General features: G+C 32.8%; 1 protein-coding gene across 1 annotated transcript in view; it reads left to right on the top strand.

Annotated features, from left to right (window-relative positions):
• Window positions 1-11,899, top strand: part of LOC132712750 (proteasome adapter and scaffold protein ECM29-like) — an 82,028-nt gene extending 70,129 nt beyond the window's left edge. The window contains exons 42-47 of the mRNA XM_060695178.1: window positions 101-247; window positions 4,006-4,126; window positions 4,898-5,003; window positions 5,850-5,947; window positions 6,821-6,892; window positions 8,930-11,899. Of these exons, the coding sequence (XP_060551161.1) occupies window positions 101-247; window positions 4,006-4,126; window positions 4,898-5,003; window positions 5,850-5,947; window positions 6,821-6,892; window positions 8,930-9,063 (678 nt within the window). The 3' untranslated portion in view covers window positions 9,064-11,899. The remainder of the gene's footprint in view (window positions 1-100; window positions 248-4,005; window positions 4,127-4,897; window positions 5,004-5,849; window positions 5,948-6,820; window positions 6,893-8,929) is intronic.
• Window positions 11,900-12,174: the final 275 nt, after the last annotated feature.

The following is a 12,174-nucleotide window of genomic DNA, read 5'->3' as shown; positions in this document are numbered from 1 at the left end:
GCCTATATACAGGTGAGCGACCTCAGGGCCATCATGGCCCTCTTGTTTGTTGTTTTTTTTACAAGGCATGTCAAGTAATAGTTCATTTTTTATCATTCAGATAATTGATGCATTACTGCGAGAAAGTAAAAAAGAAAGCATAACCTACAAACTGGAGGCATTGTCTTGTTTTGGAGAAGTACTTGAGGTTTTATCTGTGGACAGATTTTCTGATGTATACAGTATCATGTCCCCAGTGTTAGAAAAGGTACTTTAAAATAATATTTATAATCAAGTTAAATAAACATATATGTATATAGATGTATGGTTTAGCCAAATTGATGATGTATAATATCATTGTGTGGAAAAACTTTTCTTCTTTGTGTATTTGATAAATCTAGTTTTCAGTTTGTGACTTTGTTTCACTTAGATTATAACTTTATAGATGAATTACATAAAAGGGGGAGTATTTTAACTATTTGTAAGTAAATAAAACAAAAATAATACAAATGTTAAAATTTGTTCATCATGTGGTTATGTTTTTTTATCTTTTCGAACTGTTTTTATGCTCCCCGAAAAATTTCGGGGGAGCATATGGTCGGCGCCTTGTCCGTCTGTCCGTCCGTCCGAGCCAACATTTGATTATTATGAGCTTCATTCCGTAGTTAAATAAAGAACATAAACTCATAAAATTTAAAATTAAGAGCTATTTTTTGTTTTTATGAGCTTATTTTGCTTATGGACGTTGGTCCAGGTGGTGTTTATGAGCTCATTTGCCTCATAAACATCAAATTTTGGTACGTCCGTCTGTCCGTCCGTTGTCTTGTCCGGAGCATAACTTGAAAACCCTTGGAGATAATTTGTTGAAACTTCATACAGTGGTAGAGGGCATCGAGGGGGAGTGCAGTGTCAAAGAACCATAACTCTATTTTGCCCGGTTTTTGAATTATCTCCCCTTATAGAAAAATCTTGTCCGGGGCATAACTCTAAAACTATAAGAGATATCAACATGAAACTTTGTAGGTGAATAGATCTCAATGGGTAGATGTGCAGTGCATAAGAACAATAACTCTTTTCATCTTAATTTTGGAGTTATTGCCCTTTGTTAATTTTAATACTTTGAACTTTGTCCGGAACATAACTTGAAAACCCTTGGAGATAATTTGTTGAAACTTCATACAGTGGTAGAGGGCATCGAGGGGGAGTGCAGTGTCAAAGAACCATAACTCTATTTTGCCAGGTTTTTGAATTATCTCCCCTTATAGAAAAATCTTGTCCGGGGCATAACTCTAAAACTATAAGAGATATCAACATGAAACTTTGTAGGTGAATAGATCTCAATGGGTAGATGTGCAGTGCATAAGAACAATAACTCTTTTCATCTTAATTTTGGAGTTATTGCCCTTTGTTAATTTTAATACTTTGAACTTTGTCCGGAACATAACTTGAAAACCCTTGGAGATAATTTGTTGAAACTTCATACAGTGGTAGAGGGCATCGAGGGGGAGTGCAGTGTCAAAGAACCATAACTCTATTTTGCCCGGTTTTTGAATTATCTCCCCTTATAGAAAAATCTTGTCCGGGGCATAGAGTTTGCCCGGTTTTTAGCTCGACTATTCGTAGAATAATCGAGCTAATGCAGTCACCCATTTGTCGGCGTCGGCGTCGGCGTCCCTGTGGTTAAGTTTTTGTATGTAAGCTGGTATCTCCATAACTACTGAAGGGAATGGATTGAAACTTCACACACTTGTTCTCTTTGATTATCTAAGATGATTGGCACAAGTCCCATAACTCTGATTTGCTTTTTTACATAATTATGCCCCTTTTTCAACTTAGAAATTCTTGGTTAAGTTTTTGTATGTAAGCTGGTGTCTCCATAACTACTGAAGGGAATGGATTGAAACTTCACACACTTGTTCTCTGTGATTATCTAAGATGATTGGCACAAGTCCCATAACTCTGATTTGCTTTTTTACATAATTATGCCGCTTTTTCGACTTAGAAATTCTTGGTTAAGTTTTTGTATGTAAGCTGGTATCTCCATAACTACTGAAGGGAATGGATTGAAACTTCACACACTTGTTCTCTATGATTATCTTAGATGATTGGCACAAGTCCCATAACTCTTATTTGCTTTTTTACATAATTATGCCCCTTGTTTGACTTCGAAATTCTTGGTTAAGTTTTTGCGTGTAAGCTGGTATCTCCATAACTACTGAAGGGAATGGATTGCTTTTTTACATAATAATAGCCCTTTTTTGACTTAGAAATTCTTGGTTAAGTTTTTGTATGTAAGCTGGTATCTCCATAACTACTGAAGGGAATGGATTGAAACTTCACACACTTGGTCTCTGTGATTATCTAAGATGATTGGCACAAGTCCCATAACTCTGATTTGCTTTTTTGCATAATTATGCCCCTTTTTTATCTTAGAAATTCTTGGTTAAGTTTTTGCGTGTAAGCTGGTATCTCCATAACTACTGAAGGGAATGGATTGAAACTTCACACACTTGGTCTCTGTGATTATTTAAGATGATTGGCACAAGTCCCATAACTCTGATTTACTTTTTCGCATAATTATTCCCCTTTTTCGATTCATAAATTTGTGGTTAAGTTTTTGTGTGTAAGCTGGTATCTCCATAACTACTGAAGGGAATGGATTGAAACTTCACACACTTGTTCTCTGTGATTGTATTGAAACTTGAAGGGTTTGTACCTTTTCGTACAATTTTATGTATTCATATAGGTAAGCATATTTATACTCAATGAAACACCCTTGTGACAAATTTTAGAATAGTCGAGCGTTACTGTCCTCCGACAGTTCTTGTTGAATTATCTCCCCTTATAGAAAAATCTTGTCCGGGGCATAACTCTAAAACTATAAGAGATATCAACATGAAACATTGTAGGTAGATAGATCTCATTGAGTAGAGGTAGAGTGCAAAAGAACCATAACTCTGTTAAGCCTTATTTTTGAATAATCTCCCCTTTTAGAAAAATCTTGTCCAGGACATAACTGTCAAACTATAAGAGATATCAACATGAAACTTTGTAGGTAGATAGATCTCAATGGGTAGATGTGCAGTGCACAAGAATCATAACTCTACCTTGCCTTATTCTGGAGTTATTGCCCTTTGTTTATTTTTACTTTTTGAATTGTCCAGGACATAACTCGGAAATCATAAGAGATGTCATCAAGAAACTTTGTAGGTTGATAGATCACATTGATTAGAAGTGCAGTGCAAAGAACTGTTACTCTGCCTTGCTTAATTTTGGAATTATTGCCCTTTGAACTTTTTCCACGGACATAACTCTGAAACTACAAGAGGTGTACTTTCCTGTGTCCAAAACCTATTCGGGGAGCATCACCCTGCTCAAACCGGGCTCTTGTTTAAATATGGCATTTGATGACGAGGTTGGTTGTTTATTAATACAGATAACTTTTCACTATGGTTGATCCAAATGTAGTGTGAAATGCTGGGTTATATTGATTTGTGATATTTCTCTTATATGTACAGCAAATGATTGACTGAATATTCAAATTAAATTCAAAATTACAGTTAAAGTGACATTGTGCTATTTTTCCCATTGTTTAGTTGAGCTGAATTGACTATGTATTTCAAAAGATTGACTCTTATAATTGTGATTGACCAACAGTTGATATTGGAAAATGTTTAGGATAAAATATTAATCTGCCTAAAATATATAAAGACTGCCATGAATTTAACGTTACAGCTAAATTTGATGGATTTTTACAGAAATTTTATCGGGCCACATGAGTTTTTTATCATTTATGCAAAGAAAATTATAAAATTGAAAGGAATCGTGGTAAAATGTAAACTTTTTTGACTTTCACCTGTATACTCACTATATACCTTTGGATGGGTATAATGTCACTTTAATAGTATGATGAGGTTATAAACATTTTATCTATAATTAGTTTAAACAAATTTATTAAAACTCATTTGCAGACCATTTAAACACTAGGCTGATATATTTTACTATAAGTTTATTTTTAATCATCAGGAAGAAAGCATGGAAGTAGATGGAGAAAAAGAAGAATTAAGTTCTGAAGTCAAACAAAAACAGCTGGTCTGTTATTTTACAGTGTTAGGTCAGGCCTGGCCTGAAATACAGAGTACGCAAGGTATGAGCTCATTCCCTAAGTTACATCATTTCCTTTGAAATACATTGATAAGTATTTAAATCTTTCATTTATAAAAGGCACTTTCCGATCTTTACATTTTCAGAAATATTTTTTATATAAAACGGGTAATAGATTGAATAGGCTTCATTGCATCAAAACAGAATAATTTTTTGTGTGTATAAAATTCTTAACATTTGAGTTTTGTGTGCTACATATGAGTTGAAACTTGGATGTTTATTCCTCCAAGTCATATTTGTTATGCATCAAGAAATTGTACTTTAAAGACTGATAAAACAAATAAATGGTGGGGGGGGTTCATGTCCAATGGACATTTCTAGTTATTTCTAGGTTTATCAATGATTCATGGAATTATGCTGTTTAGTTTACTTCAAACCGCCTCAGTGGTCGAGGGGTTAGAGTCGATGACTTCTAATCCAGTTACCTCTCTGACGGCGTTCGATCCCCGGGAGATGCGTTGGTAGTTTAGTGCGGAGGAAGGTAGTCTACTAAGTCTAGTACTGGTGTAACTCTCCAGGAACGATGGTTAGGAAACTACCTGCCTATATGACTGAAATACTGTTGGGAAAAGGCGTAAAATGAAACAAACAAACAAACAAAAATATGCATGGCATTGATTTAAAAAAAACAAACAAACAGCCTATTCCTTATTTTGAATGTAGTTTTAATCCTTTTTATTGCATTAGATGTATCACATGGTGACAAACAGTCATGTTGACTTTAGTTAATGATTATAATACTGATATTTTATAGATGAATACATGGAGAGATATGGTTGTATGATGTGTAAATCACTTCAGAGTAACACCTGGAGAATACAGGAGGCTATACTCAAATCCATGCATAAATATCTCAATAGGTTTGTACAGAGAAATATTCATCACTTTACCTTTAAGATATTTACTTAAGTTTAATGTTCTTTGAGTTTTTGAAAATTCTGCTAACATCCAAATTGTGACGTCATAGGAGCAACTGTGGTTGTGACTAAAGCATAAATATAGGCATAGAATCCACTATCTATATAATGATATTGAGATTAGTATGTGATCAGGTGAGCTATCAAGTTTAATGTTTGGGGTTTTCTTTTGTGTGTTGCAACCCACAACAACTTGTGAGTCAAGAACAATTATTTGAGGACATAACATATATAATGGCTGAAATTGACCAAAGATTCAGTGTTCTGTTTAAGAGAGAGGTGGATTACTAATTACTTTTTAGCCTGACTTTTCAGAGAATTCTTATCCTAGCTTCTGCATCACTCTTTGGTTAAGTTTTTGTATGCAAGTTGGTATGCCCAAAACAACTAAAGGGAAAGGGTTGAAACTGTACAAACTTCTCTGTGATTATCTTAACATGATGGGCACAGGTCCCTTAACTCTTTGAATTGCCTTTTTACAGAGTTATGTCTCTATTCTTACTGTCAAGTACTGAGAATAGTCAAACAGGCTGTCATATTGAACAGGCCTTGTTGTTATTCCAGTAATTGTTTACTTATATATGTACAAGTTATTCATAATCTTTTGTAGGATTCAAATCTACATTTGATAACATTTCAAATATCTTACCCACTTAGTTCAACTGACAAATTGATCCCTGTTTTACACAAGTGTTTGTCAGCCATGTTTTATAAATAATCTATGCTGTATTTACAATGATAGATAAAGATTGTAATAAACAACATGCAATGTGATGTCTTGATTTACAGATTATGTTGCCTGAAAGATGTATCAGTACTAGAGAAGAATCAGGATGCCGTGAAATTACTGCTAGAAAATATTATAACATCTATATCGCCATGTCTTGGTAAGGGAGATAATTGTGTCATTTTAAAGGGAGATAATTGGTACCTACATTTTGTTCTTGCTTTTAGGTTTCATTGTGAAATGACAAATCCTTATTAGAATTAATAAGCTATTTAATCTCGTCAGATGTATATATAATTATATATGTATAATATTGAATGAGTATAGATTGAATATTAAATTTATTGAACAAGTTGAATAAAATCATGATTCTAGCCTCTGGCGAGCATAATATTGTTTTATTCAACAAGTTCAATAAATTTAGTATTGAATCTATAAGAATATTATATTCTTTATCACATATCTGAAATTAGAATGGTTTATGGTTTAAAAGAATCATTTTCCATTTATAGTGTAACACTAACATTAGCACGCCTAAATGATATGTTTGTATATGCAAATTACATGACATCAAAGTGTTATTACACTATGTGATAAACATGTATATATTTTTTTATATGCTATACACCATGTAAACGAGTGGTCTTTATAAAAGCGGACTCTTTAATTCTGCATAGCATTTTTGAGGTACAAAATAAGTAACAAAATCACATAATTATTATCATGAATACAAAAAAAACACATAATGAAAAATTATTTAATGACTTTAAAGCTTTAAGACTAGTGATAAGAAAAACAAAGTTAACAATAGTAGTATAATAATAATTTTTGAAAGATTTCTTTAAGATATCAGAGTCAATAAAAAAATTAGCTTTGGCATTAGGTTGGAACTTATGTTACGACCACTGCATTTCTACTGGGGTAGTGTCATTTAAGTTCGTAAATACTTATCAGTTAAAATTGTAATCCAAAGTCTACATAAACTTCCTTCCTGGTGACTGTATATAATTAGTTCTTGTTCTTTTTTTTAAAGGTAACTTGAAGTACACTGTGATAAGAACAGAGGCACTAGTCATTGTTGAGGACATTGTGCCAACATTACAAGGTGAGAGTTTTCACTTATAAACAATGAGACACTCAATGTTGTAGAATTCAAGAAATGTGATGCCCCTTTAAGCAAAGGGTTTCCTTTATAGGCTTAGGCATCTGAATTGCAGTCACTGTTTAACCCTGCATGGTCATAAGAGGTGACTAAATGGGTTTGAATTACTGGAGTCTATGCCTCTAGCTCCAGCAGTTGAGGTGCTTTTGACCCGTGGTGTTGCTTTAAGTTCATAACACCCAAAGTTAGCCAAATGACCGTATAGCAAAAACAAACAAACAAGAAATGTGATAAAATTATGAAGATTTAGATTAGGTTCTGTAGTTAACTGCAATATACTGTATTCCTAGAAAATAGTTTGTGCTTTTTAAGGGTGCGCTTTTCGCGGTGGATACATTTTCACGAATGTTTGTACCTGCAAAAAGTTACATCTAAAAATTGGCAAACATTTGTAGCTTCAACCACTTAGATTATCATTATGTCATTATGATAAACTATGATGTAGTATGGATAACTTTTACCTATGCTTAAATGATACACATTTCAAGGTACAATTTGCCTTAGCAAAACGGTCTTGCTGTTTGACAGTATCCATTATTTAAAAATAAAGCAAATCATATACTGTAAAATCATTATTATCCCTGGGGCACAAATTTTCGTGGGAAGGTTAAACCACGAATTTAAGATCCAACAAAATTTTATCTCAACAAATACTTCTTGCCATGTCTCTATTCTATATATTACAAACATGATTTTTGTGTAATGAATGCCCAGAGGCAAGGATTAAATTTATTGACAAGCGCTGTGTGATACATAAAAATATGTACATGCAGCAAGTAAAATGCGCGGCGATTAAGTGTAAGATAAGGTTATTTATTTTATTTTTTACAAGAAATTGAAAATCCACAATTTAAGAACCCACGAAAATGCCTGTTTTGTTAAAACCAAAAAATTTCATGCCCATGAATATAAGTGAATTTGGAGTAACACATGTTATCGGTATTAACAGTTTGCATACTTTGAATGAAGGTAATTTTATTCGCTAAAAAGGAAGCTGATATTGTTTGTTACAAGTACATTAGCAAGTAATACCTAAATGGGAAAAGCATTTCCTGTTTATTTTGAACGGTAAAGAATTATTTAATTCAAACAATGAATTTGTTTTCAGATAGAAAGGTCTATCATAAATCACAATATTATTTTACTCAATGTTATGATTTTAAATGCAAATAATAATATTTGCAAAGAAATAAGTCATCTAAATGCATTTTCATTTCTCTGTTTTCTGGTATTAGATAATTATGTCATAATGGTATCTTATATCTTACATATAGATTATTTATAGGTAGAAATTTAAGATTTTGTCAAAATCGTACATCTGCCTTAGTCTTGTCTTGTGGGTAATGGAGAGAACACATACAGAAACCTTAATTGTGACATTAGTAACATATATGCTTTTTACCCCAGGGACTTAATATTTGGAAATTCCCAGTCACTATGATTGCGCGAAAGTTTGTTGCGGCAAAAAATTCCATCCTTATGAAAAAAGCGTAATATTGTTTACACAAAATTTTCTAGGAACACTGTTAAGACAAATACCAACTTTCTTTACAAAATATGACTTGAGCCGGATGTTTTTATGACATGCTAATCATGAAATGTTGACAATAAGTATTAACATAGTAATGTATTTATAAACACTATAGTCAACAGGATAGGTATACTAATATGTATCTTTTGAAGTCTTGTCAACAAATTTGTAGGAAACTGTTTTGCTAGGTATTAGAAGGTTTGAGGTTCTACCATGCCTATTTGTCACTGAATTTGAAATAATGACCAATTAGGTCCAGCTCAGCTCTTCCCCAAACGGCCAAACCAGAGATCTGAAATGTAAGTCCACAATATTCACACTTAAACAAGTGTGAGAACAATTTAAGTTGCCACCTACCTGTTTAGTGAGAGATTGTGTCAATTAAAATAACACTTGAACAACTCACTTGTGAAGTGAAGGTTGATTGTATGTGCATATTTATATTTCAGGATTTGGGAAGTTACCTGTATTATCCCAGGAGATATTGGAGATTCTAAAATCAGATATGACATCACTGACCTCTGACACTAGTCCAGAGTTACAGGACAAAGCTGCAACAATTCTCAAAATCATTGCAGGATAAAACCATATTTTTCTTTGCTCTTAACAATGAAAAAAAATTTATGATTGTTACAAAAACTGATGGTTTAGTTAAATGTCTGGAGGGATTATCTTTAAGTAAAAAAAAACCAAAACATTGTGAAAAACCAACAATGTGTTGGTCACTCATTGTTACCAAAATGATTATTTTTATTTTTTAATCGACAGATAATGAGAAACATGTTTAAATAGGATGATACGAGACATCAAAAGGGAACTTTAAACCTTATATTATTCTTAATAAAGCAACAGTGAGTCATGTACCATTTTTACAGGATATTTAAAATATTGAAAGGTAATAAAACATTATAACTTAAAACCAGTTACATAATGTTGTTAGATTATGCTTAAGGTAATTTTGTTAAATTATTATGTTTATAGAACAATTGTTAAATTATTATTACACATCAAAGTAGAGTTTGTATTGGTCAATATTCCTCTCTGTATAATGTAATAAATTATAATGTCCTATTATTACATGTATAGTGCATCATGTTTTACAATGACAATATGGAAGTCCACCTGCATGGCTAAATAAGGAGAGCATCTGTTATGTAATGCAGGGGATGCTGGTTCAGTCCTCAATCTAGGCGAAATTTCTTTGTGACGATTGATCTGCCATTGAGTTTAATTGTTATTTGTTAGTCATAGCTGAAATAATGTGGCTTAGTATAGTAGTCAGTCACTTGCGGAAAAAATGGTAATTACTGGTTAGTTATCCAGGAAAGCTGGTAAATTGTATCCAGAAAAGCTGGTTAATTGGGTAGATCGCCAGGTTATAGCAAAACATGTGTTAACATCTGTGTGAAAATAGAAGAAACAAACCTACACAAGATCTCACAATGCAAACTCTGTCAATTTTATCAAGATATATATTTTGTATGATATAGAATGTTTCCGGAATACAAGTTTTAGATAATTTAACTTTATCTATTTCAATATTAATTATGTAGTAGGCATTCAAATATATTTTGACAATATAAACATGTACATGTAATTAGAATGATGAAGGTTGTGAAGAAAGAAAAATAAATTGTAGAGAAATGCATGAATAAAGATGTATATAAAATTGAATATGACAATCAATGTTGTCATTTTCCCCAAGATATTAATAATGAGCCGGGCCATGACAAAATCAACAAGGTGCGTTTGCGACCAGCATGAATCCAGACCAGCTGTGCATCCGCGCAGTCTGGTCAGGATCCATGCTGTTTGCTATCAGTTTCTCTACTTGTAATAGGGTTTGTAAGCAATGGATCCTGATCAGACAGGGTGGATGCATAGGCTGGTCTGGATCCATGCTGGTCGCAAACGCACTAAGTTGGTTTTGTTAAGGTGCGGCTCTTTTTATCACATCTCTCAAGAGATAAACAAATTACATGAAGGTGCTTAAACTAGCCTTAAAGGTACATTTTGCCTCAGAAACAAATAAATTTTCACTTCTTTAAAAAGGGCTTATATGAATTTTATAATGTTTAAATAATGGTTTAGAGAATGTTTGATGTTTTTTACCTGATGAAAGCAATAAATGTGAAATAATTTTTCATTAAAGTAGCAAAATTTAAACAAAACAGTACTTTGACTTCCATACAAAATAGTCATTCATAATAAGTGCAAAAACGCAACATGAAAACAATGTTCAGGTTGTTGGCCAATGAGAAACGTTTTGGATACTATAAAAGTACTCCAATATTTAAAGCTTTTGAGAAATGAAATTAAAGCATTTCTGAGGCAAAATGGGCCTATAACCATTTGACTAGGGCTATATTTTTCTTCTTTCTGACTGTCTCAGATTTAGTGCAATGATTGAATGATAAAGTTATAGCAGTTGAAAGTAATGTAGATTTTAAGTGTTTCAAATCTTCATAAGCATCCTGTTTGTATTAAGTTGCAAATTTTTGTTAACAGTTTTTTGAAACATCATATAATATTTACAGTTCTTTTGCTTTATTGAATTTTATGAAACAACTCTGCTTCACCCATAACAGTTTGTTCTTGCTCAATTTTCACTGAAACTGTTTTAGGTTTGTGTTTTCTCACTGTTGTAAAGAACTGGTGTAGTCACATTACCAGTTTTGAGGAAACTGAGAAAAACATAAACATATTAAAATTGTGGAAAAGGGAAGATCCCTCCAGAGTAATAGAAAGAAGAAAAATGTATGTAAAATTGACTTGTTTTATCTTAGTGTCTTTTTGAGTGTTATTGGAATGTTTATTATACTTGCTCCCTTCTAGAATGAAGATTCTGTTATTAAAGCCGTCACAGGGAGAGTGATGGACTGTGAATCGGTCAACTCGGGTTCGATTCCCGGACAGTGCAGGTCCCTTTCGTTGAGATTGATTGTGAAATCCTTTTTCGGGTCATTCACACTGTACACCTGAACTGTGCTCATTTACAGAAGTTATCAGGTGCTAGCGAAAGGGAATGCAACTGGTTCTGTTAAACTGATTGACAGCCTGCCCAGGAACAATGCAGTGGCTGGACTGTGCTCTGGTAAATTTTAATGTGACTTACTGCCGTGATCCATAGTAAAAACTATTAACTTCAACACCATATTGTTAATTATTGTGATATTTGCAAGAAGTCATTATTTGCATAAATTGAAATAATTCATGTGTACATAGGATATATATTAAGTACATGTGCATGCTTACACTGAACTACATTAACACTAATTCAGGATTTTTTATTTTGAAAATAATTTCAGAATGAATTATTTAAATATGGGATATTTTACTTTATTATAGTACTTTGTTTAATTCAAATTTATTCAAATAAATTTTCACGTATTAAATGTAATTTCGAATCAGTGATACTGGAGAAATGTCAACAGTTGTATTATTTATTCAGAAGAGATTGTTTTTGAATACAGCTTGTTTACAAGTGATGACTCACTTTTGTCAGTTTGAAATCATTAAATGCTGACCTATGCTGATTTTTTGTTTGTGTTGATTTCCTCTTTTTAGTTCCCCGTCTCAAAGTGACAAGATGAGCTTTTGTGATCGCTTTTTGTCCGGTGTCCATTAACTTTTACTTTGAACGACATCTCCTAATACCCGCTAAGCTAATTTCATCCAAACTTCACAGGAATGT

This window comes from Ruditapes philippinarum, unplaced genomic scaffold (assembly GCF_026571515.1).
Source record: "Ruditapes philippinarum isolate M1 unplaced genomic scaffold, ASM2657151v2 ctg2553_1_1_1_1, whole genome shotgun sequence".
Taxonomy (NCBI): domain Eukaryota; kingdom Metazoa; phylum Mollusca; class Bivalvia; order Venerida; family Veneridae; genus Ruditapes; species Ruditapes philippinarum.
This window is presented reverse-complemented; position numbering and strand designations above follow the sequence as displayed.